The sequence below is a fragment of the Centrocercus urophasianus genome, unplaced genomic scaffold (assembly GCF_019232065.1).
Source record: "Centrocercus urophasianus isolate 14NV4802_14NV808 unplaced genomic scaffold, USGS_Curo_1.0 seq_19, whole genome shotgun sequence".
Lineage (NCBI taxonomy): Eukaryota > Metazoa > Chordata > Aves > Galliformes > Phasianidae > Centrocercus > Centrocercus urophasianus.
The window spans coordinates 16,984,024-17,010,990 of NW_024884744.1; the positions used below are offsets into that span (position 1 = coordinate 16,984,024).

A 26,967-nucleotide genomic window follows, 5' to 3' on the forward strand; every position below is an offset into this window, starting at 1 on the left:
AGATTTAGGTTAGATGTTACAATAAAATTTTTCACTGATAGGGTGGTGAAGTACCAGCAAACACTGCCCAGACAGACTGTGGATGTCCCATTCCTGGAAGTGTTCCCAAGCAGGTTGGATGGGGACCTGGGCAGCCTGATTTCTGGTTGCCTGATTCAGCGGTTAGCAACCCTGCCCGCAACAGAGTTGTGGGAACTAGATGGTCTTTGAGGCTACTTCCAACCCCAGCCAATCTATGGTTTTACCACAGTACTTGACTCTCCACCCAAGTCATGTTAAAAGTCAGTCACTGCTGAGAGGGGAACAAGTAAGGTTAGGAGAAGCAAAAGTAAGCACTGTCCCCTTACCCCTCAGTGAGAAATACCCAAAATAGAGTTTATTTCATATCCTGTACCAGAGCTGTTTCAGCTTGTGCATTTATCAACAGCAACCCAAAATCTGATACCTAAAACTTCAAACAATCATCTAATGTTCAATATTTGTGAAACAGCCTCTGTGAACATCTGTGGGTGGACTGGCAAACAAACAGCAAAACTATTAATGCAACAACTACCAGAAAGCAAATCTCCATCTACCTGTGTGCTCTGTGATGTTGCCAGAGAGTCAGAATCACTCCGTGACCTTACGATAGGGCAGGTGCCTAGAAATGCCCCGAGCACCCAGCCCACCTTCAGTCCCGCTGGGGACTTTTGAGGCGTCAACATCTTCCCGTTGGAACACGAGATGTCGAGACCTTGCCAGCCCTACGTGAGACGTCAGAGTCCTGCAGGCGGATTACGAGCCACCGCGGATCCTGCTCGAGGAACGCCAGATGTCAGAGGTCCTGCCAGAGACACACGAGGTGTGGACACAGCACACAAGAGGCGCTGAGAGCTGGAGATGGGAAGGAGAAAGAGCCGGTGGGAGAGAAGGCTGAGGCACCACACAGCTCTTCTGCCTCAGCTCTACAGACATCACTTCCCTGGGCTGCAAAAGGAGAAGCGTCAGAAGCAGCTCGAGGTCATCGCTCCATTCCGCTCCGCTCAGCCCCGGTGACACCCAGCGTCCAGGTCTGGGCTCCCCAGTACGACAGAGCCCACCTGGGCACACTGCAAAGAGCCCAGCGAACAGCAGCCAAGCTCTTGGAAGGACAGAAGCATCTCTTCTACGAGGAGAGAGCTGGGACTGCTCCTCACACCAGTGCCAAGTACAGGGGCAGGATCACTTCCCTAGCCCTGCTCAGCACACCGTTCCTGATACGAGGCAGGATGCCATTGGCCTTCTTGGCCCCCTGGGCACACTGCTGGCTCATATTCAGCCAACAGTCCGTCAGTACACCAAGATCCCTTACCATCAGGCAGAAATTAAAAAAACCTGGCCATATTTGATTGCATTCCGAGTATCTATTTACTCTTTCTTCTCCTTTTGGATTTTGAAAGAAGGCTGGCTTGCAGTCTAGAATAAATACCTTTCCCTAGCTTTTCCTCCATTGCTATGAGCCTATCCAGAATCTCACTGAAGTTAAGAACTCCACCGACAATACAACAGTCCTGTTCACATCAACATGAACAGAATTTCACGGACTGATTTCTGGCAGGGTGAAAGTTGTCAGTCACAGATACTCAACTCCGGCAAGCTGCAAGCAATCCCAGCGACTGCCGAGTGACCCACGGGCTGGCCGCCCCGACCTCAGCAACAGGACGGGAACTCGACGGCTCCTTCGCACCCTGGCAGCGCATGACGCCGCCTGCAGTGCAACCTGCGGTCGCTGCCGCTCAGACGCCGCTCACAGCCAGCAGACGCGCACAGGTCTGAAGCGCTGACAGGATCGCGCTTCTTACTGCACCCCTCACAAATTCTCAGCTTCATTCCCGTCCCAACTTAAACCAGCACCTTTTTAACGAGCCCAATACGCATTTTACTACCACTTTTATATCTAAAAATTAAAACCTTGCTAATCTTAGCTTTTTTGCTGCTTTACTGCACGTCTCTTGTGAATGTCTGCGGCAATACCTCAATGCTCGAAGCCCTGGCGTAGAGGAGCAGGAAGAAGAGCTGCGTTTTGCCTCTGTGTTCGCCTCCTCCACTTATTCGCCCCGCCGCCCGGGGACGCAACCGCTCCGATAGCGGCCGCCTGCTGTTGTGACCGTTACGACCGTTACGACCGTTGCTCACCGCAGGGCGGCACGAGCGCGCGCCCGCATCAGAGCAGGTTGCTCGCGCCGCGCGCCACGGCGCTTTGCTCGTGCTTTGCTGGCGCTCGGCCGCTGCTCCGCTGTGCCGCGTGAAGCCGCGCGAAGCCACGCGGGACGGAAGGCGGCGCGCGAGGGAAATGTCCGGCTTTTGAAAAGGAAGGAGACGCTGAATTTGTCAAAAGCCCGTATAACTGGCCTTGTGAAAGGCATGCATTACGTGTATGGCCAGTTCGAAAAGAAGGCTGAAGTTAGAAACTAGGAGAGCAGCATCAGCTCATCGGAAACCAGGCTTGGCTTCCTCTCTGTTGCTCATCACTGTTGAAGCAGTCAGGCTTTCTGAAGGAAGAAATAATTTTGTCACTGTTAGTGCCAACCTTCGCAGCTTCTGAATCTGCAGATTCCCTTCTCAGGTCGCTCTGATAACAGAAATGATTGGAGTTGCCGAGTCCAGCAGCCCTGTAGAAGTGAGACAACACTGAGTTTATCCGGCAGCTGGCCTGGAGCCATTAATGTTTCAGTGACCTCCCACTCGTGCATGCAGACGTGCACCCACACACATGCACCTTGTCACCTCCTTAACTGGCCTTGGACATGGCCTGTCCCATGGCTGCTCCTGGATCCTTGGGCTGTGGCTACACCAACCTGGATTTACAACACACACTGCCATATACACGCACAGAATACATCCCTCCAACCGATGACATCTGAGGCATGCAGGACCCTGTGACTCTGGATCATAGGGGGCTCCACTCCACCTATGCATACAGAACAACCCCATTCATCCATCAAAATGGTTAGAAATGCAGTTTGATATGTTTACAGGACAGACTGTGGCACAGAGAATAACCAAATAAGCGTAATGCTTAGCAACACCTTATTGAGCAGATGACCCTTTTTATCCCCTTAACACATCATTTTCTTATGTTTGTTCTTCCTCGAATACCCTTGATTCCTCCTTTTTGGTGCATCCCACAAGCTCTGTACAATCCAAAGGCACTCCTCCCCTGCACCCTATAATGAATCCCATACCTCACGTAGGCAATAACACCCCTTGGGAAGCAAGCTGACCCACAGAGCCTCTCCCATTGACTCACAGTTTCCCACCTGGACAACTGGGCTGGTCCTTCTCCTGTGTCAGTCCTTGGGAGTAACTGGAGCACTGCTTCTCCAAGATGGGGTTCCCCATCCACATTGCTGCTCTGTGATCCTTTGTGTTCATGGAAATGAGCCCTTTATTACATAACCTACAGTGAGAAAGGGGTTGCATTCAGAGACCTTGGCACAACACGCAACTGGAATCTGCAACTTGAATCACACCTGCTGTCTTCTCTTCCGCATTCCTTCCCTTCCTCTTTTCATTGAAAGACCCTGCTTCTTCGCCAACGCAGATGTTAACACTGAATGAAGGGAATACCTACATAGCCTTGTACCAAGGCAAGGTTCTGGTATACTTAAAGCAGCCTCCTGTTCTACCTGCTGCAGGGCAGATTCATGAGAGAATAAGCAAAAGAGATGGAAGTCATATTTTCTATTTCAACTATTCCTTCTTTTATCTTGTTTGTCCCATTTTGGAAGGGCCTTCCACAGCAACACCTTCAGCACTTCAACTCCCTCCCCATCCCCCTCTCCCCACAAGTTCCCCAGCGACCAACTTCTGAATGACATCTTACAGACTGAGACATTTATGTATTATTAATTTTCCTTCTACAAAAATAACTGTCTTCAAATGAAGTCTGGAATGCTTTACATTTTGAATTACTTTTCTTACCCTTTTTTTCTGCATTTTAGTAAAATTTTAAGTGCTCTTAACAATGATTTTTGTCAGGACAATTCAAGTGGATAGCTTAAAAGCAGAGCAAAGTCACTTTTGAATATGGCTGTCCAGGATTTTGGAAACAAAGGCCTTACCCCATTTTTGTTTTCAGTTTGACGGAACAACAGCATAAGCAGTCCTCAGTTCCTGTGCTGTGAGTGGAGCTCTGGGTAAACCCCCTTGCAAGGGGCTGCTGCAAGGGAGAAAAATCACAGTAGCACACACAGCAATTAATTGTTCATATGCAGAACAGACTGCATTTCAGGTGTATGATGTCTTCAAGCTTATCAGAGAAACAGAGACTACTTCATTTTGATTTGTTTTCATTCTCTAAAGTTTATAATGTTAGCTGTGATGGTGGGAAATTAGAGGGGGAAATGAGGTTTTTGCACGCTTGCTTACTGAACTACATGGAAGGAATTGAAAAGTTCTGTCACTCAGTAAAGTCCTTAAGCAGTTTACTACCTTGGAAACTGAACAGAATGCAAAATTAATTTACCTGAGGTATGTTCTGATTTGCTGCATCCCATCACATGTTTATAAGATGTTAGCTGCTGTTGCTTGCTGCTGCTGTTGTTTCCTCTTAACAGAAATTGCCATAGAAATTTCTAGTGTTCAGCACTAATACTCATTACTGAGCCTAAATCCACAATACCATTTCATTCAAGAAGATCACAGAAAATTTAACTGGTCTTTGCAAGGTTTTTTTTTTTTCTTTTTTCTTTTTTTTTTTTTTTTTTAATGGTTTTAAATTTTACTTCTCTACAGGAAGAGTCCAAATACTGTCAAGATCAGTTGTGCTTCCAAGGCAATAGCTGAACTGATATCAACTGTGCAATTCAAAGCCTCTCATGTCTCAGCTACTTGAAAAACTGACATAGTATACATACATAGCATGGCTCCTTTCATGTGGAAAAGGGGAAGAAATCAAACCACAAGGCCAGCAAACCCCCAGAGACAAAGCCAGCAAACTGTCAATTCTGCTTTATAATTCCACATACTATCAGCTTTATTAACTTCAAAACTTGCTGTGCTGAAAAGACTAGGACTAAATTTGATACATAGGACAGCAAAGCTGCAGTGACCTGGAGAATACACTTATGCTCAGCAACGTGAACTCCTTCAAAATAGATTTCACAGCTATCATTATCCCCACTTCACCTCACAAGATTTTGAGCACCTGCTATAAATTAACAGTAATTCACTTACACTGTGGAAAATGTGGTCTCCTTTTCCGTCTGCAGGATGGAAGTCACTGGCAGCATACTTGTTAACATTGCTTTTCCACAGTGCTGCAATTCCAAAGCAAAGGTGTTTCTTTTTTTTTCTTCAGTTAATTCACGCTAAATCATTTTTGTGCAACAGAAGAACACCATGAGAGGTCACCTATTTCTTTATTTTCCCTAGCTCTCAGAATGCATTTTTCAAAGAGAATCTTCTATCTGTGCTATTTTACATGCAAATGTTTTGTATTTAACTGCCTTCTTGGGCACTCCCAAATACAAACATAAAACAGACAGCTCAAACAAAACCATATAACATTCCCAATGTTCAAAGAGCATTTGAAAATAAGGCTGTTATACCTATCAGAACTGAAACAAGTAGGGGGCAAAAAATGAGACTGCACATCAGCACTCACAGAGACATACGTAAGCTGAATTTTATAAGGAAAAACATGACACATTTCAACCCAGCTACAAGTACTCAACGTGTTTAAACACTAGTTTCTAAATACTGCATTCAGTGCACAAAATGTCCCAGTCCTACACCAATTTAAAGGCAACCCCAGGATCTCAAACAGCATTCCTTAAAGCAGCAGCATTTATTTCTGTTCTGTTTGACAAAACCCTGCAATTGCTCAGATCAATGTTTCCTATTTGAAAGGTCTAATTCAATCAATCCATTGCAAGAGCGTATTTAACAGATCTAGATTGCCCAGGTAGATCTAAGACTCAAATTCAAATATAAATTCATTCCCAGGTGCCAATTTAATCATAAGGTAAGTCAAATTTTAAAACCTTGTCATTGAGTTTGATCATGCAGTTGGCTCACCATTTTGTTTCCACAACTAACTCAGGAAGTTGCATACAGGATCTCAGCCCTGCAGCTCTTTCTTTTAGATCTTCCAGTAGCATTACAGCTGTATCAAATCTTTCAGAAGAGCATATAGTCATAAACTGTGCAGATACAGAAGACTAATTAGCTTGCTTTCCTTTTTCTTCCCACACACGTTAATAAAAAAGCAGACAGATATAAAACACCAATAATAGGCACAAGGTGACGTTTTCTGCATGATTCCTGTAAATGGTCATCAAAGATCATCAGAACTCCAACAGATATCACTCTGCAGAGCAAACTACTGAAGAACTCTTCAGACTATTTAGCACTTACTTTAGACAAATGGTCTAGTTCACATAATTTATAAAAGGAGAGTTCATCTTTCACATTTTGTCTTCCTGACTGCCCTCCAGCAGACAAACACATATGACTAATGAGTGACATCTCTGATCTCTAATCTAAATCTCTAATCTAAACACTAATGACTAATGACTAAGAGTGGATCCCTTCGGCTGAAAGAAAACTTTTTCAGCAGTTACACACTCTAATGTGATATTGATGAAGTGTTTACTTGCTCTCTCTCAGATTTGGAACAGGAACACACAAAGTGAGCCAATGCAGAAGTTATTAAAGCAACAAGCAGCTTAACGAAATACACTTAGGCTTGTTACTGCTAACGACTAAGGAAGTAAAAATAAATGTAACACACAAATTCACAGAGTCCCTACAATTTTATTTAAAGAAATACATTCAAATGCAGCACTGAAAACAGAGAGTGAAATATCAACAGTTAGAGACCTATGCTTAATTATGAGGGGTTTTTTTGTTTTTTTGTTTTTTTTTATAAACTAGCACCACTGAGTCACGAGTCACAGACTACTTTATTTCTAGAAGTGTAAAAAACCCACCCTCCAGAATTATAAAATGTCTATCGCTTCTATTAAAAACTATTTCTCAATTTACTGTTCCTAAAGAGATGAAAACAGTTTGAATACAAGTTCTCATACCTACACACTGTTCGGGTTACCAATAAAAGACAGTTTATTCTTAAATCTGTACATCCTGATCAAGGGAAAAAATGTCTGGAAGTCAGCCTTTCACAGCTCTTTACAAACTGAAGTATGAAAGATCTACTGTGCCATAAATTTACACAGTGTAGTAGGTACACAAGTCTGATCATACAAAATAAGAGCATCCTAGCCCATAAAAATACTAAAATCAGCTACAAAATTCTTAGTGTTTAGCCAAGCTGTCTCAAGCAGCCACTATATCAAATTCCAAAAACACTGATTTGTTTATAGCACGGCAGCTTGAGCATGTTCACAATGGGAAAAAGCCCACACCTCACTGTAAAACTGATTCATAATCCTAATTTCCCATTCAGATTTAGTGGTAATATTAGTGTTTGTTACCTATTTTAATACAAGACCATTACGTATTTGTAGATTGTGTTTGTATTGTTCAAAGTGCTAAAAGTGCAGTCAGAGAACAGAGTTTTGCACACATCTTCCAGTACACCCTTCTCTGGCACAGGCAACGTATAAGTATGTATCTGTAGGTCTGTGAGGTCAGAAAGGCACACACTCATTTGTACATGCTCAGGTATAACCAAGCACTTTACTTTAAAGTCCTGTTCCTAAATATTAAAATGCTTTCTGAGTAGGGAGCACCCAGAATGTCCTACAAACAGATGTCTGAGTTTTTATAAATATCCTGATACAGCTGCTTATATGATTACAAGATAATGGTGAAAAAAGAATGCTTTGTTTTTAAACTTGTGGTGTGCAAGTATTGCTCTGGAATACAGGGAAATGAAATCTGTGCTCTCTCACTCTATCAAGCAAAGTCCAACATTACAGTAGCTCACATGGTTTATCAATGCATGATAGTTAACACAGACAAAACACTTCCACAGTATCTGTTCTTCTACTGGAGACCATCTACAGCTTGAATGAAAAGGAAACTGAAGAGTGTCCCAAGCGATATCATTTGTCAACAAACAACAGAACTGAAACGCGCCTCAACCAGAATACAGACTTTCACCTACACAGAAGTTAACAGTTTCACTTTCCTTCCCTACAGTGGTCTTCTACGACATGCATCATAATAACTAGTGCTGTTAAAAACTAAGAACATATCCCTCTTCACAAAGCTAACAAATTTTTCTAGCGGGCACATTGGCTTGCTGGAACGTTTATAATAATCCTTGCAGAATGAGGTCTGGAATGTGACATCAGCACCATTATACAGGATGCGGATAAAGTGTTCTTTGGGTCTCTTCCCATCCTGCCACAGCTCAAAAACTAATCTGGCAGCAAATCGTGGAAATCTGGCCTCTGTAATGCCCAAGGCACTAAGAACAGGTGACAACGTGACATCATGCGCAGAGTGAAGAACAAATATTTCTTCTTTCTTGCCTTCTGCAATTCGCTGAAGCCGATTAACAGTCTGGTTGAGGAGAGGGTGAGTAGCCAACAGGGCATACAGGAAATAGAGTTTCTTTTCCTGTCTTTCTCTCTCATCCTCCAACTGATGTCTTTTGATTACTTTGAAGTGTTCCATACCAATGCAGCCAGTTTTGGTACAGGGGAAACTGACATTGTGGCAAAAATAGCACAAGAGAGAATCTATTGGGTTAGAGGCTCTCAACTGCCTGGTAGGAATGCCAACAATCTTTGCCATATCCACATATATTTTCTCCAAATCACCATTCTTCACCCGTAAGCTGTACTGCCTGCGCTGTTCCTCTTCTAGGTAGTGGTTCCGCATAGGACAGTCGCAGCTTCCAGAACAAAAAATAGTGCTCCACTGATGCCTCATGTTAATTTTTTTCCAGTCAAAATCTGGTAAAAAGGTGTAAAGCAGCGCCAGTGCACTCTGCAGGGTTCGGCTTTTTCCTGTTGTCTCCAAGTAGAGCTGTTTTGCCGTCCAGTCATTCAGAAGCAGTTTATGTTTGTTTATATAAATTTCTCGCAATAGTTGTCCATTTCGCAAGTGCTGTACGACACCTGAAAGAGATTTTTTGCTGTTTAATTTTTTAAGAAGGCACAACACATGATTATAATCTCCTTAGTTTTGATGAAAAAAAAAAAAAAAAGAAATACAGCTAGCATTACTGTTAAAAGCTCAGTTAAAAACTATGAATGGCAAAATTGAGCCTCAACTATTCTTGAAGACCAGAATCACAGAATGGCCTGGGCTAAAAAAGGACCACAATGATCATCCAGTTTCAACCCCCCTGCTTTGTGCAGGATTGCCAACCACCAGACCAGGCTGGCCTTAAATGCCTCCAGGGATGGGGCATCTACCGCCTCCTTGGGCAGCCTGTTCCAGTGCATCACCACCCTCTGTGTGAAAAACTTCCTCTTAATATCTAATCTAAGCCTCCCGTCTTAGTTTAAAACCATTCCCCCTTGTCCTATCACTATCCACCCTTGTAAACAGCTGTTCCTCTCCTGCTTATAGACTCCCTCCAAGTACTGGAAGGCCACAACAAGGTCTCCCCAGAGCCTTCTCTTTTCCAAGCTAAACAATCCCAGTTCCCTCAACCTTTACTCACAGGAGAGGTGCTCCAGCCCCCTGATCATCTCAGTGGCCCTCCTCTGGTCCTGCTCCAAGAGCTCCATGTCTGTGTACTGGGGGCCCCAGGCCTGGACACAGTACTGCAGATGGGGCCTCACAAGAGCCAAGTACAGCGGGACAATCACCTCCCTGTCACTGCTGATCATCCCTTTTTTTTTTTTTTTATGCAGCCCAGAACCCAGTTGCCCTTCCAGGCTGCAAGCGCACACTGCTGGCTCATGCCCAGCTTCTCGCCCATCAGGACCCCCAAGTCCATCTCTGCAGGGCTGCTCTCAAGGAGCTCTTTCCCCAGTTTGTATAAATACCGGGGATTGCCCTGATCCAAGTGAGCACCCTGCAGCTGGCTTACTGAACCTCATGTGGCTCACATGGGCCCACTTCTCCAGCCTGTCCAGGTCCCTCTAGATAGCTTCCCTTCCTTCCAATAAATTGACTACACCAATCAGCTCGGTGTCATCCACAAACTCACTGGAGGTGCATTTGATACCATCATCTGTATCATTGATGAAGATGTTGAAGAGCACTGGTCTCAAGACCAACCCCTGAGGAACATCGCTTGTGAGCAGCCTCCACCCCGACACAAATGAGATACCTGCTGTTCTTTCAGTACCTCTCAAATTTTAGGAGCTAAACTGAGACACAGACAGAAAAAGCTAGTTTTGCACAATTAGTTTAAAACATTAGTCATTTAATATTGCTTTTGAAACTAGAAATATGGGACTGAATGGGTCTAACATTACTATAAAAATAGGATTATTATCAACGTGGATCCAGACATTACCTGAGTCAGGTTCCCAAACCAATTGTGAATGCTGTAATCTCTGCACATTTATGTTAGCCAGAAAAACTACCAGGAGTGAGGACAATGAAAACACAGAATGCAAATTAGCATGTAAACTCACAAAACCAGCCTGAAAGTGAAGAAACCACATCAGGCTTCTTCATCTTCCTTCAGAAAGTAGAATCCTAGACTGACTGAGATTGGAAATGACTTTAAAGATCTAGTTTCAAACCCCCTCCCCACGGGCAGGGTGAAGTACTCAAATTGCTCGGTAACGTTCACACTAGTGCTTTGGCTTTATTTAGCTGGATAGGAAGAAGGCATCCTTCTCCCATACCAGCTCCAGAATCTATCTTGCTTTTGTTATCCTCCCTCAGCAGCCAACAGACAGGCACAAACCCTTGATTAACTTGAACATTTTTATAACCTGCTACAGGCAATAAGAGTCACAAACATTAGCCCAGTCATCAAGTGTGCAGTGATGAATCCAGTTTCACATGCAATCTGCTGCATCAGTAAAAGTCCTTGGTAATCTGGCAAGAATCTTCCCAAGATCACTTGGCAAGACTTGACACTGCTGCCTAACACAAAGTTTATCTTCTGATGAGGCACAGGAACATGATGATTTAACAGATCATTTTTGGAATAAAAAAATATAGGAAATTGGCACCATACTAATACACTGACTTTGACTTCAAATTCAGTTCAGCTAGTTACTCTGAATAAAAATATAAACAATTCCAAGAGCTCTAAAAAAATATTTCTTACTAACATCTTTCTCTCCCCTTACCTTTTGCCTGTGGTGAAAACATCAACAAGGCAGAAAAGATGAATCCATGCCTACTAGCCCAGTTCCCTTAATGCTATTCAAACTTTGTTAGAAAGCAAAAAAAAAAAAAAAAAAAAAAAGGGGGGGGAAAAAAAAAAAGAAAAACTGAAAAAAAGCATCAGATACTTCAAAGATGTTCTACTTTGATAATATAAACAAATTTGTTACATCTGAATCTTCTTGATGTAGACTCAGCAGTTCTTTTACAGGTGAAAACTGGCAACTAACTGATTGTTTTTCAGTTCCAGGATCTTTCTGAATCACAAACTAACCAATAAAATTACCAAACCTTCCTCTGAAGGACTGTAATTTTCCACCACGTCATTTTTCATAAGGGTGACAAAACAATTTTGTGGTTTGGGACAACATGAATTAAAGTTGTTCTAACTTCTTAATAATAAAGTTGAAAGAGATGCCAAGGGTGACTGACCTTAACAGAACGCAGGCAGGCTATAGAAAAATGTTCAGTTTCTTGGATAGATACCACTTTTGGCAGAGAGTTCAGTACTTGACTCCTATCCCAGCAAAATCAACCTATGACCAATATTATGATTTTCCCAAAGAAAAGCATTTATTAAGAAAAATAGAGCATATGCTTTCAAACAGATTGTGTTAAGAGAGCAGAGGAAAATGTAAAGCTGCCACAGAAACTTACCAGTCTGTGTAAGCTCTCCCATTTCACAAAGAGAATGACTAGGGTAACGAGGCAGGCTGCTTAGGGTTCCATCCATTTGGGCTGCAGAGCCTTTGGACATGTGTTTAATGAAAGCTTCCAGCTGAGGATGAGAAGGTTTCCTAGAGAGACAAAACAAAATGTGAAAGTTTCCCAAAGTATACAGAAAATATTCTGTCAGCTCAAAATTTCATGGTGACGTCCCTTCCCACTGACATCTGCTCTTACTCAAGATTTCTGCAGGCATGCAAAAGAAATGCTACTTATTTAATACCAGAAAGCTAGAGATCGATGTCTTGGCGTGATAAAATTATGGTATCTTTCATAAAATAATTTCCAAGGGTTTTTTTGTTTGTTTGCTTGCTTTATTTTTGTTTTTTAATGCAACTGTACTGTTGTAATTTTTTTTTTTTTTAATTAGATCCTTTCAAAAAAGAGCAAATCTCTCTAATTTCTGCAGTCCTACTGCACTTTAACAGCACCATCAAAGGCACTAAGCATCTAAAAGAGATCAGCTAGCCACTACGTTAGATACAGTCTACAGTCTCGGACTTAACTTCAAATTTCTTCAGGCTGCAAATCAAATAGCACAGGTAGCTGATGGTATCTACGAAGCTGTTCCCAATGACTCCACTGAAAGCAGAGCCCATTGTTTTGGGTATTGTACCACTATGCAGGAAGAAAGAGGCCAACGCTGCCAGACACCTTACGTGGGTAAGACTAAAGCAAACTGCACTGTGTCCTAGTTAAGGAAAAAAATGTTTAAACAATACTTAATATACCTAATGTATGCAGGCTCTACAGCTGAGAAAACATTGGAAAAAAAAAATAAGAGATTATACAGAGATTAATCTGAAGAAATATCAATACAAAATTGTCCATTTAATTCAACCTCGCTAAATGTATACTTGTATCAAAAGCAATAACTAAAATGGCCCACATGATCAGACTGCATTATACAAATGTGAGTTCTGACTGCAGATGTGAATATCACTACACTAGTGGCGATATATTTTAAAATCAAAACACACCGCAAATTATAATACAAGCCCTCCTACATCTAGCTCCTTTTCTCTGTTGTCAGAATTGTCTCTGAGCTAAGCACAGCTTAGACAGAACAAGGCTCCACACAGACTTATCACACGGCACAACTGATTTCTGCTGTGTCCCACAAATACAATATTTGCTAAAAGAACATTAGGAGAAAAACAAATATTTGCCCCCTTAAAAATGCTTCCTTCACACCATACAAGATGCAGACCTCTAATTCTAGAACAGCTGTGGTCTTCACTAATTTGACACTTCAGCAATGACCCGAGGAACCCGGGAACACAAAGAGCCAAGAAACCTCTGTACCTTTGCAAATGCCCCAGAGGAGCATGGCACGTAACCACAATATTTCTGGCAGTACAATGCAGCAATGTGACCACTTTGCCTTTTTCATGCAGAGATTCAAGACAAAAAGCTGGCTCGCCCAACCCAAGTCGACAGATTTGGAGGAACAGACTGCTGCAGAGTTTCAGTCATCCCCTGAGAAGACTGGATTTTTTTCCTCCACATTTAAGCTTACTGATTTTAACGTGTAAGTAAAAACAACTGACTGTAAATATCCCCATGATGCAAGGAAAGAATACAAATGGAAAAAAAAATACATAAGCAAAAGAGTTGAGATTAACTCGTTGAAACAGAATTCACGTCAATGAATGTTTAGACTCAGTTCATTGTTGTATGGATGTGCTAAAAAAAATTTAAAAAATAAAAATGCTAAAAAAACCAAAACAATGCAATTGAAAGACATTTAAACCTTTCAAACAAACAAACAGCAACAAAAAAAATGGACCAAATTTCCACAACAGAACTTTACGTAAGTATTATTTCCCTTCTTGAACATCAATGTGATAAATAATTTGAAAACCCATGGCTTAAGTCCCCAGGCAGCACTACATAAACTGCACTTCAAGGCTACTTTTAAGCATCATTTTATTTTTCACCTCCATAAAACGTTTGTGTTATTATCCACACGCAAGCAACGATTCACAGTCACCTCTTTATTTTTGTGCAGAACTAAATCAGAAACTGTTCAGCAACCCATTTCTGCCCTGGATGGTTCTTGTTCTATTGGGACTTCCAGCCTAAGCAGTCTATATTGTGGATGTTCCTCACGCAATAAAGCCATTTAAAAATAAAACTGAAAAAGATTTCATCTGAGAACTCTTACAGAAGTCTGAGTTTAATGTTCATTGTAAGCATTCAAATTTTGCTAGAATAATACGTGGTTTTGATAGAAAATCCTCAGGATCTAGAAAAACTTCCTTAATTACAGACAGAAACCACAAGAGGGAGCAACAGAACTGCTAATGTATCAATAAGTGCCTGGAATCAAAATTTACCAGGACAAACATTTTTCGTGCTTACAAGGAAAAGGCAGAAGAGAAACACTCTTAAATGAAAAAGCACACACTGCAGAGCTATGCTCACAGCATGTATGCACAGGAGATCTCATATGAAACAGCCCTTCATCCATTATAAAGCAGGTCTTGGAAATCACATTGTCATATCACTTTATAAAACTGCACAAGTATTTAATTTAACTTCAGGGTAAAGAAGAAGGAAAAAAAAGAAGAGGATTCCCAAGAAGTTTGCACATTCATTGGTAAGAAAACACTACTGTAAGTCACAGTATAATGGCCAATCAGAAAAGTGCTAAACAAGCAAAATGAGAGAAAATTTTCAAAGTTTTTCATTTTTAACTTCAAATGAAAAAGCAGTCAACTTATATTTTAAACGCACAACTACCTCTGTATATTACAATTTTAATATCTCAATTAACATTTGAGCAGAAGCAGAAAAACACAGAAGGTTTTCTTCCTTTGTAAATCAGTTGAAATTTTCTGTTGCACCATTAGACACCACAGAGCTTAATCCAGCTCCAGATGCGAGCTCCAAAACAACTTCTTGCACATTTTGCTATTTTCAAAGCCCAGTAGCACTAAATGGAAAAACTGAGAAAATTAAATGAAAGTCATTAGCAAATAGCTTTCTAAGCTTATTACAGATGTAGCAGGCTGAACTACCCATTTTCTACACTTCGCATTTGAAAAGCTCTAAACATGAACAAAATGTCAGCCACAATTTTCCTTAAATCTTATTTACTTAATTAGCAAGTCCTGCAAACACATGTATCAGAAATCTAATAAAAATGAAACTGCACAACTGTTCTGCTTCTTCTGCTGCATTCTATTGGAACCAAACCTGTACCAGCACAGCAGTCAACAATCACTTGATAAGGTGCATTTTTCAGTGTATTCATTTATCTTTTCATCTATGTATGTAAATGCAAGTTACTTAACTTCAGATTTATTTTCAAGTAAGCACAAATTAAGCATCTCCTTGAAGAAGCACACAATGAAACATGACTGCTAGACATATTTTGAACACAGAATACGAGCTTACTACTTGTTAAATGTATCTCAAGGGGAGGGGATCAGACAACAGAAAAGCCATTCTGCCCGAAAGGGACAGACATGTCAGGATAACACACCTCTGTACCGAACGTAATTCTCACACATACAACACCACTGTGAATGTAGCAGTAGTTCTCCCATTTAACCCCACACAACTGAAAAAACAAATTTTGCTGTTAAGTAAAGTGAGTTTTTGGTTGGTGGGTGTTATAGGCTTGTTTGCTTTATAGCACTACTCCAGCTACTAGCTAACAAACAATTCCCTTCCCCACCCCAAGATTTCTCTTATTTAGAATATGAATCCTCCTGTAGAATTGGCCAATTTACAGATGCCGCAGGAGATGGAGTAACTAGGCAACACAGCTAAGACTGCTGGGACTGCTGGAGCTGGAAGCAAAGAAAATTACACATTTGTATAGTTGAGAAGACCAAAATATCCTTAAAATTGCATTTCCACTGAAGCCAGCAGAAAATAAAAGTGAAATAAAAAGACGTCTACTGTAATTTGCTGGACACAATGACAGTGACGTATTGTATTTAGCAATGTATTAACATAATAAATATTTCCAAATTGCTAGAAGGGAAAAATATTATTTAACATCACTAGCAATAGCCATACCTTTTTCTAATTTTGAACATTTCTTGCCTATTTTTTAAAACTATTAAATTGCCTCCTAATATTTTATTGTTGCAAAACTTTTTTTTTTTTTACCTGTAACAAAAATGTGATGCTTCTTTTTGCTTGAATAATACACTCAAAATACCTTTTTGTTATTTTCAAATGAATACCAGGATAAATTAAATAGACTAAATTGCTTGTTCAATATTTAAACATTTTACAAAGGTCTTAATAACCTTTAAAGAGACATCATATTCCAGCATTACTGCTACATTGTTACTAGTGTATATAGAAAGAAAATTATATTGCACAGCTATTTGAAGCATACGTTTATTTCTGCCAGCAACAGAGCTGGCATCTCTCAATAAGAAATTTCCTTTCAGGGTTTAGATACCAAAACAGAAATAATTTCTTTTTTTTTGCTGAGAAGCAAACATTAATCGGTTGGCTGTTCTGAATTAGCACAGCAAAGTCAGAAATACAGTACCACAGTGAGCACGTGCATGTGACACCTCAGAAAGGCTGCTAAGGGATTAGGGTTGACTGCCATTATGGAACGATATTTTCTCAGAAACATAGATGTAATGTATCTACTTTCATGTATTATATATATGCAGAGGTATGAAAACTCAACTCATGCAGCTGAACATTAGGTTCCCACACACTGCACAGCAAAGCCTCATTTCTTGTACAGCAGCAGAGAAGCCTTGTTACAGGACATTTTTGCCAACCTGTCCCCATTCGAGACATCAGTGTCATTATTTAGGAACTGCAATGAGAGATGTTGAGGTTTTCCACTCCTAGATAAAGTGGAGTTCAGACTGAGTGCACAGAAGCCTCTTTTAGGAGAAAACTAGCTCTCTGAGCTCAGTACCTTTGCTTAGTAAGTAAGTATTATTTTAAAATAAGTCACAGCATGAAGACAAATGTCTAATATTCCATCATCCCTGCCAGACTGGACAGTTAATTCACCAAGTAAGAAGAAACAGTCCATGTTTCTCAGGGCTATTTGTCTCAGGACTACTAAGAAAAATATTGCCATTCATTTGTATTATCTATTTGTGAAAGATTTTCTGTGATTAGTTTAACATTCTTTCCTACCAAGGCTATTAGAGCAGTAAACCAATTGAAGCCTTATTTCTACTATGCATACTGTAAAGTGAAGTACATTTTTTTTTTGTTTGTTTTTTTAAGAGTGATGACCACAGCATTCAATCTATCCTGACTCAAGAAACTGAACATGCTATTGAATCACGTACAAATTTGAGACTACTGATTTGTGAAAATTACAAAGTTAATCTCATTAAAATGAAGCGTATTTAAGAAACAAACGTGGAAAGGCACTACACTGACAGGACCATCTGCAGCTACTGTTTATTTATTTTTAATAATTTCCAGACTCAGACAAGTTCAAGAGAAGCATAAACAACATAGCTTCACCACCACGAGATGCTACAGAGAGACAAAATATGTTGGCCAAGGATTATGATTACAAGAGAAATTGGGAAAAAAAAAAAAAACCTAATTATTGAGACCAATTAATAAGCATCTGTTTATTTAAAAGTTAAAACTTGATTGTTTGTCAAATGGAAAACAATTAGTCGGCAGGTACCGACACTTAGCAGAACTGAGAGGTGAACTTTTCATTCTTCCTTACCTCTGTCATGCACTGTGCTGCCCTCTAACAGCAATGCACTCTATATGCCTCAGCAAAGAACCCATGGAAATGGAAATTAACATGACTGAGATGGATTTCCAGCCCCCAACCCCATTTAACTGTGAAAATGTAACTTCTGTTAGCAAACGGAGAATCTGCAGGAGCCAGGAGGACCTTCTGACAAGGAGCTCCAGAAACCTGTGTGTCACTGGCTAAGCAAATGCAGCCATGCCAGGCACGTGCCAACCTTCAGATAAATGAACATCTTCTTGCAATCCTATCACATCAGATACTGTCTCCAAATCACACTAAAGGCAAATTTCTTATCGTTCCCAACACAATTTTTCTGTGAAGCTCAAGTCGCCAAAATAAGTGTTAGGTGAAAGGCCTATACCGTTTCCCTTTTAGAATGCAAGAAAACAGAAGAGCCACTAAAACAACAATGGATTACAGTAGTCTTACAAAAGATATCCTTGAGACAGTATTAGTACTTCTGGAGTGTATTGATTCATTAAAGTCTTGTAGTCTGTACATTCTTAAACTCTACAGTGACCCAACTTCTCTCTGAGTCTTCATTGAGGTCAGAAGAGACTCAGATCTTTCATCACCTAATTGTGGTCTGGCTTATGCTGTAACCTCACTACAAGGAAAATCCACACCCCTCCTTTAGCTCACAATATACTACTTGCCTCTACCCCACTTTCTCATTTTTCTGGCAGCCAAACCTAAAATTCTTCATATCAAACCTAAAATTCAGGTACTTGTTGCAAAGCTTTTTATAATTAACACCAACAGCTCTCAGAGCGCCTTGAAACTTATGCCAATTAACCAAGAGTGCTATTAATTTATAACAGTCTTCTGAAGTCATTGAAGAGTTTTCTAAAAAGCGTTTCTTGTCCCTCTCAGATAAAAATTCAAAGATGACGCATTGCATACGTGTTGCTTTTTGACACTTGACATATAAGGCACAAAGGGAAGAGAAGTGGGTGGTTAATTTATTCTCCCAAAAAGCAAACACTACAATGAACAGATTTTCACTGGCACCATTCAATTTTCTCGAGGACAAAAGTATACGGATTATTCAGCTCCCTTGTGGAAATTTGCATCTAGAACAATGAAAATAATAATATTAATTTAAGCCTTGGATGGAAGAAATCTCCAAAGCATTTAATCCATTTGCTTACATTCATTCCACGCTTAGATGTCACAATCCATAATTCCTAAAACCTAAGTGCAACTTCGAGGCTACTCTGCATATCCATTAGGAAACCAAGGGACTGTAGCATAATCTGCTTAATTAATGAATTCCATCAGCTGAATGCCAAGTCAAATAAAGAACAGATTGAGTATGAGCAGCATACTTATCTAAAACTAATGTCCAGAAAGCTTAAACAAGCCAGACTTTTAATCAGATATCTCAACTTAATTACACAGCATAAACAAGCCTTCAGTTCAAAGGTAGCAATTATATACCTTGTAATATTCTCTGAATAGGTACATTTGCAATCAAGTACCAAATTTACATCATAAAGAAGTATAAGCCTGAAAGCCAAACACAGTAAATAGATTCCTGATGCTAAAATAATAAATATTCCATTTGAAACAATGATAGAAACATTAACAATTCTAGCTGTATCCAGAACTGTGAGCTGTAACATATCAGGTCACAACGGTACAGAGCCAACCCCTTTAATCTGTTGCCCTTTCAAAATCAGCCAAAAGATCCATAAGCTTTGTACTCAAGAAACCAATTGTTGTTGTACTGCATTCATGTGGTGATGAACGCTGGTGGATATATCACTTGTAAACTGATGTTCTAATGCTTCATAAATTGGTAACAGCCAGGGGTATCTACACTAGTGGTCTCACATCCTGAATTTATGCCCTCTTAACTACATGACTTGGTCACTCTGTTGGCAGTGTCAAAAGATGCACTACATACTTGCTTTTTATGGATTGTTATCCTGATTTCACAGCCTTCACATTGTATTCTTTGCCTGAAACTGTAGAAGTAGACACAAAAGTTTCTCTAATAAATACAAAACTGAGGTATCATGTGGCAACTAACACTGAGAAATACAGCAACTCATCCACTATTGTCACTTGCACTTAACACCTCTGCAACAGAGATTTCTCACGTTCTAGCGTGATATATTGAGTAAGCTCAGAGTATCAGATCTGGAAGGACTCCAACAGGGATCTATATCACACTCCTTTACTTGGTATATTATTCTGAATATAATCTCACCTCTTCGAGGGTGGTCATTAAAAGTGCTATCACAGCTATCAGCAAAATGTTCCTTTTTCATCTTGTTGAAGAAATTAAATGCCCACACTATGGCAGAGATATCTCAAGTTTGGTGTCTTGTCTTCAGTCTACTTTGAGTACCAATATAAGACAATTAGTTAGCTTGCAGTGGGTGCAGAACACTGTTAGGGTTGGATATCTCTGAAATAATTGAAACTTCTCTTGGGAGATGTTAGAGAACACTAGGGAATGCCATTACTTAACAGAACACCATATGCAAATATATATATATGGAATATTGTATATGATTAAGAACAAACAAAGCCTATTAACTTTTTTTTTTTTTTTTTTTTTTTTTTTTTTCCTTAAAACAAGCCCAGATCTTCAAAAGACTTTATTACAATACTTTCACATATGTGCACAGATGGGCTAAAACTGCTCATGCTTTAAAACTTTTGTAGGGTCATCCACTGTAATAACTGCAGTTTGGACAAAGATACATACAGCTATTTTTCAATTACTCGTGCCAGGGTTACATTAGAACACAGGCTGTAACTGAAGACAACATTGCAAGTCCTGCAAATTTCAGGATATTAATCACAAGGGCAATTTTTTTTTTTTTTTAATCTTTACCTTTATAAAAATAAAAATCATAAATACTCCTCATCACAGCAAGCTACTAAAATTTTAAGGAATTTGGCTCATTAACCTATCAAAATAAGAAAGAAACTCACATTTGGTGTACTTGATACTCAGAAATGCATTTTCAGCATGCCATTATATTTCCAGCATGACAAAGAGAGCCCCTCCTGAATAATTCTAACCAGAAAAGCAAGAATGTTATCTCTTTACAGAAGGAGACTGCAGACTATTCTGGAAAAAAGGTATTTATGGTATATCAGCACCACTTTGTATACTGGTAGATCAAGAAGCCTATTAAGGCCTTTCCCTTTGTAAAACATACACGTACACAAAGCAGATGCAACTCCCAAGTCACTGAAATCACCCACATTTAAATGACAGACAAATATCAGTTTTCGACACTGAGTGGTAACTACAGTACATGTCATTTTCAAATAGCAAATAGCGTACTTTCTTTAGCTTGTATTTTAATAATTATATGTATAAACTCCTCCACCATCCCGAGAAGTTTGAGACAGATCAATAATTTAAGGGAAATCTCTGATAAATTGTATCATTTCTCTTTTCAGAAAACACAATTATCAATTTTCCTGCAGTAGTGACAGAGACGGATTTGTGCTCACGCAAAGAAAACGTGGTTAACTGAAAAAGAATTGATTCTCAAACACTGCACCTACATTTTTAACATATCTAGAAGTGTACCTAAAGAAATGTGACTGAGTAATTAAATAGCTTTTGCTTTTCTTTCTTTTTTTTTTTTAAATGGAAACATACAGAATTTATGTTGGTCTGAACACACAGCAGTTAATAGCTCCTGTTTCACAAGATATGCTGCACACCATTCATACAGCTTTTTTTCCTCTCATCTCCTTCAATCATCATAATACAACAACATCAGGAGCTACACCATACTTTAAGCTGCATAAATTTTTTCCTGAAGAGGAACAAAATAATTACAAAGCAAAACATGCATGTAGCAACAGTAAAAGCAAAAAAATGTTACCTGTTAGGCAGCAATGTACAGTCAATATCAGGTCTTTTTGTTTTGGGAATGGCATATAATGGATATCTATCTCCATGTCGAATCAACACTTGAACTGACACTAGCTTAAAATAATGGGGTGCATAACCTATAATGAAAAAAGAAAACGTAAAGAGTGAATGTTAAGAAAGAAGTGAGATGGAAACAGTACATCCAAAGTTCAATAGCCATACATGACACTGCTCAAGCACTGGTCCCTGCCAACACAGTAATGTAACACCACCTACATAACGGCTCTTCCAGACCCTTCTTTTACCAACCATCATACGCAGCATGCTTAATTCAGAGTTTATTGATATATTAGCTTGTGATTTCACATTTGTTAATGGCATACATACATGAGGGAGTTGATTCAAAATAACTTGTGCAGCTGCTACAAGGTACACGTGTCTTCTAGTTCACTTTTAATAAACAATATAAAATATTAATTATCTCTAAAGACTCCCACTCTTTTAATTAAGGAATTCCAGTTGAGCACTGAGTGATAACAGAACCACATCCAGAAGTCAAGAAATAAGAGAAAATACAAAGGAGAGAAGAACAGTGCATTTTGAGCAGTTTAACTGAATTCAGCAACCAGTTGACATTTGCTGTACCTTGCTCCAAGCAATAAAGAACCAACAATGCAAAGTCATTATTTCCACTAAATCACCATTTGCAAGCACAGAGGTTACCTTCCATGCTGCGTTCAGCAATAGTAGGAATATTGCAGTAAACACGAGCTTCGTAAACAGGATCTATTGCAGGAGGTTCTGTCAGCAAATCAGGCATTATTCTCTTTCGGCTCTTAGGATTCAACCCATCTTCCTTGATAGGGTTCACTGGGATTAAATGCACTGAAAGACACAAAACATGCACAGTATACCTTTAGGAGAATTCAATGACATACCTAAGCCTTTTTAAAAAAAAAAAAAAAAAAAAAAGAAAGATGATTTTTGTTGTGAATTTTTCCACATTTTTCCAGAGTCAAGTTGTCCAGAATTTAGCAACCTCAGTGCTTGGCTAAGACCACAGAAATCCATCTCAATGAAGAACAACTTTGCTTGTCGTCCTCCTGAAGCTGGCTTTTTCTGTCAGTCTCCCAAGAAGCACTAAAAGCATGAACTGGAGAGAAAAGATCCACCACAGGTCCAGCTGTCCTTCATCACTCTCACATAGAAACTTATGCTGAAGGACATCATGCAAAAGACAGCTCATTCATGATGATATTACAAACCATTTGGTAAACAAAGTCATGGAGATTCTATGACTGAGACTGAAGGAACTAGGCTGTTCATCATTTTTCTCACAATTTCTTCCCCCCACTACTTAGCTACCTAGCCAATCTTAAATAATCTGATTTACTTTAAGAAAATATACACAAAATACATTTAGTAAAATGTAACTGCAATAGTTATAACAAAAAAGAATTAGAAAGAAATGCAGATAATGCACTTCAGACATGTAGAAGCACGCTTCTATAAAATCTGAATTTCAGGCCAGAGTTTCACTGACAAAGCCTTTTTGGGTTGCTCTGATGTGAAAGCACTAGTGAATTTAAATGCCTTTCAAAACTACACTCGTAATAACAAATGCTCTTCCCCTCCACTGCCTTCCACCAGCTTTTTCTAGTATTTGAAGAGGATCAGATTTGGAAGTGAAAACCAGGAGGAAAACTTAGTATTTTTGCTACCATTTATCTTTGTGGGGAAGGGGAAAAAATGGGAAGGGAGAAGAAGAAGAAAACGTAAGAAACAATTCAGAGCACCTTGACTGCCAGACCTAAATTTAGAGGTGAATTTATTCTACAATATAGAGTTGTGTACACAAAGAAAACAGTGAAACATACACAAGTTCTAAGAACACATATGTGTTAATGTAGCACAGACTCTTCATTCTTACGCTACAACATGTGACTTCAAACATTTTATCGTAACCTCTCCCTGCACGTCAAAACCAGAATTCAAGCATTTTCCATGGCCTTGCCAGTGCTGTTGACAAAGCTAATATCCACAAGGCACACTGACTTCAATCCTTTCCTTCAGCTGTTTCACATTTTGCATAATTGCCCACAGGACTGGTCCTGGTGAGAACATTAAACTGTAATTTTGACTTTGGCCCTTTAAGCTGCAGGGCTCAGCTGCAATCCCAACATTCATTTTTTAATTTATCTTTAAAAAAAAAAATTAGCTCCTTCCTTGCTAGGACTGTTGTATGTTAATGGAAGACATTACAAACCACTGATGAAATAAACTATTAGTAACTCAGAGCCTTGGTGGTATTTCTTAGAGGTTGATGACCATGTTTTAAAGGGTACTTGCAGCAAATCTGTGTTTGGGATATAAATCCCAAACCTATGAAAGTGTTACAGGAGGCTGCTGACCTCTGCAAATAAACAGCGTTACAACAGATGGCCTAAGGAGTATAAATGGGGAATTACAGTAGTTACGTTGGTCAAGTTTTCTATGTAGAAAACATTAGGAGCAAGAGCTTTCAGCTTTGTGTTAACAGTTTTCTCTATAGCAACCCACAACACTGCTACTGCTTGTTTGACATCATGAAAATGTAGTGCTGGCTTCAGTGTTCAGGATTTATTACAGCTGAGCACCAGTTTTTTTGGATGACAGGAAAAAAACATACACTAATAGCAAAAGCTCAGGACTCTTAGCACTCTTGTGCTAAAATTTGGTTAGGAGATTCAAAAGCAAAATAAGGAGTCCAATTTTTGATCCAACGCAAACACAACAGATCACATCTTTGCACTGATGCTACTATCACACAGATGCCCATATTTTCTCCTTGAGATCAACTGCCTAGCATTCATGAAATTAAATATTTGATTTACAGATAGCAAAGTCTCATTTCTCATCTATGTAGTGAAAGTACTTTAACACTAACAAAAAACTTAAGAACAGGAAGCACTTAATCTTGCAGAAAAGAAACTACTAAAAATATTACAAGTTAAATTACAAGTAAAAATTGTACCTCCAGGAATATGACAATATGTTTAGTTCACAAAACCCACTGACAACACACTGTAAAAGGACTCTGAAGTCACCACAGCAATTACGGATGCAAAATAATTCTTGTGGACCAGAAACTCAATCACAGATTAGGAATAACAACAGTTAACATAGTTACAAAAAGTTGATAAAAACTGCCCTAAATTTCTAAATGCTGCTGCTAACAACAATTATTGATGACTTCGTAATAGCTGGTATTACCTTCATAGTTTAGTGAATAAGCTTGGATTACACCAGGGAGAAAGAAGGGAAAGAAATTCCAACCCAAACTGCTACCAGCTTGTTCTCTTCCAAGTACATCAGAGAGGGATGGAGCTCAAGCTTCTAAATTTGAACCTAACTGTGGCACAACCATATTATCTTCATTTCTGAAGGTATTTGTCTTAAATGACTCAAATTGGTGATTGGTTTCATCATCAAGAAGACCAAAAAGTTCTAGACACCTAAAGAAGCACTGCCACTGCATTCAGTATTTATTTTCAACACGTGGAATAACGCATATCAGAAGAAATCAACAAAACCATTCACACAGATACCTGGGTGTTCTATTTAACGACGTTAAACTGCAACAACAACAACAACAACAACAACAACAAAAAACCAAAACACATAAGATCTGGATACCAGTTCATCCAGTCCACTGGAAATCTCAACAGAAAAAAAAAATATATATATATATATATATATAATTATTTCAGAAGGCAGGAAAAACTAGACTATAGACAGACGAATTCCAGTTGGAAAGATGCTTTCCATCTGCTCAGCTTTAGCATTGTGATCCGAGGAGCCCACCCAGTAAGACTTGTTCCTCCTGTTGCACTGGAAGCTCAGTTTGTGCTTTCATTCTGGTAGCACTTGCATCACATGGAGCAGCTACTCAAAGCTCTCTGAAGCTTTGAGTGGTCTCCCTGTATCCCAGTACTTTTCTGCTGCATCAATCTCACCTCTGTTTCCCAACAGGAGTTTCTGGTCCATACATAACAACACGTCTACACATCCACAAGTAATAGAGGACTGACACAGCTCAGAGTAGAAAAAACACTATCATGTTCCAAGCTCTGTTCTTTCAGCTGTAAATCATTATAAGATCAGAATTCTATTATGCCTTTTTTCATATGGCTTTTTATAGCTTAGCACTATTTTATATGCCTTGTTCTATTGGTTCAACATGTACTTCCTCAAAGCAGAAGTCTGACAACGCAAATACAATCATACTTAAATCTTCAATCAAGAGAGCTTTTGAACAAGATCTCTACACTGCTGGATCTTTCCAAAGTCATGTTTTACAACAGGAATATAACAATGTAAAACAGATTAAACACATGAGGTTTGATCTATGTGCTTCTCCCACACCCACAGCAGTTCATGAAATAGATTTGAAAGATATTTAATCATCTATCTGGAAACTTCACCAACACTGAAGCTATAAAGAATATGTACATATCATAGAGATAGCTTTACCAAAAAAAGGAAAAGAAAAAAGGAAAACATTTTCTTACATTTATAATATATAAATATAGCATATATAATACATATGTTATTTTCAACAAAATCTAAAGACTCTACATAAAAAATGGTTGAAAATACTCATTTTGAAAAAGCTATATTTAAGAGAGAAAAAGTAAAAGGCGTGCAGAAGCAAAATGGAAGCAACCTCAATGCAACTCTCGTGTGCCAAATTAAAATTGCTTAAAACGTGAAATAAACTAAACACACAGACTGGTATCAGACAAAAGTAAATCTTGATAGCACAAAATGCAGTCCTGTGAGAGAAGACACACACTACTCGTGGTAGAACAGCCAGCTACTGCTGTACTCACACTCCTTCAGCAATTTTTACAACCCCAAATTCAAACACCATTTCCTTTTCCAAAGTCAAAACCAAGAGGAAATAAATACAAAGTCAGTGGAGCTATCAAGCTTTTATATAAATTGGTCTTTTCCACTCTATTAATAAATTAAGAATGGGCAGCTGAATTAAAGAAAATATGTTGAGTAATTTATTTCAAAACAACTTACTCTACAGAACGTGAAAACACAATTTTAATTAAAAGATAAATGCTTGACTAAGAAATGTCTTTATGAACCAAGCCAGTGGTGTCTCAACTATTGCAACATAGAAACTGCAAGCACAACTTCTTTAAAGAGTAAGCAGCTCATTAGTCTGATTTCCACACGCAGCCCAATTTCTGCACGCACAAAAATACACCAAAATAAGATCAATATTAGAAGAGTTGTTTCTAAGTAAGAAAGAGAATCACTCAAAGGTAATTTCAGTGTAATGATCATAACTCCTACATTGCAATCAGTCCTAACGGAAAAATGTCCAGTTTATCAAATCAACTATTGTATTCACACTCCCAAGCAGGAAGCCAGTCTGGCA

General features: G+C 39.2%; 1 protein-coding gene across 3 annotated transcripts in view; it reads right to left on the minus strand.

The window, feature by feature from the left end:
• Positions 1–6,757: 6,757 nt before the first annotated feature.
• Positions 6,758–26,967, minus strand: part of PXYLP1 (2-phosphoxylose phosphatase 1) — a 48,243-nt gene continuing 28,033 nt past the window's right edge. For all 3 annotated transcript variants that reach the window (XM_042820995.1, XM_042820996.1, XM_042820997.1), the window contains 4 exons: positions 22,257–22,418; positions 21,544–21,670; positions 11,893–12,032; positions 6,758–9,053 (listed from right to left, as the gene is read on the minus strand). In XM_042820995.1, coding sequence (XP_042676929.1) covers positions 8,122–9,053; positions 11,893–12,032; positions 21,544–21,670; positions 22,257–22,418 — 1,361 coding nt within the window. In that variant the 3' untranslated portion in view covers positions 6,758–8,121. The remainder of the gene's footprint in view (positions 9,054–11,892; positions 12,033–21,543; positions 21,671–22,256; positions 22,419–26,967) is intronic.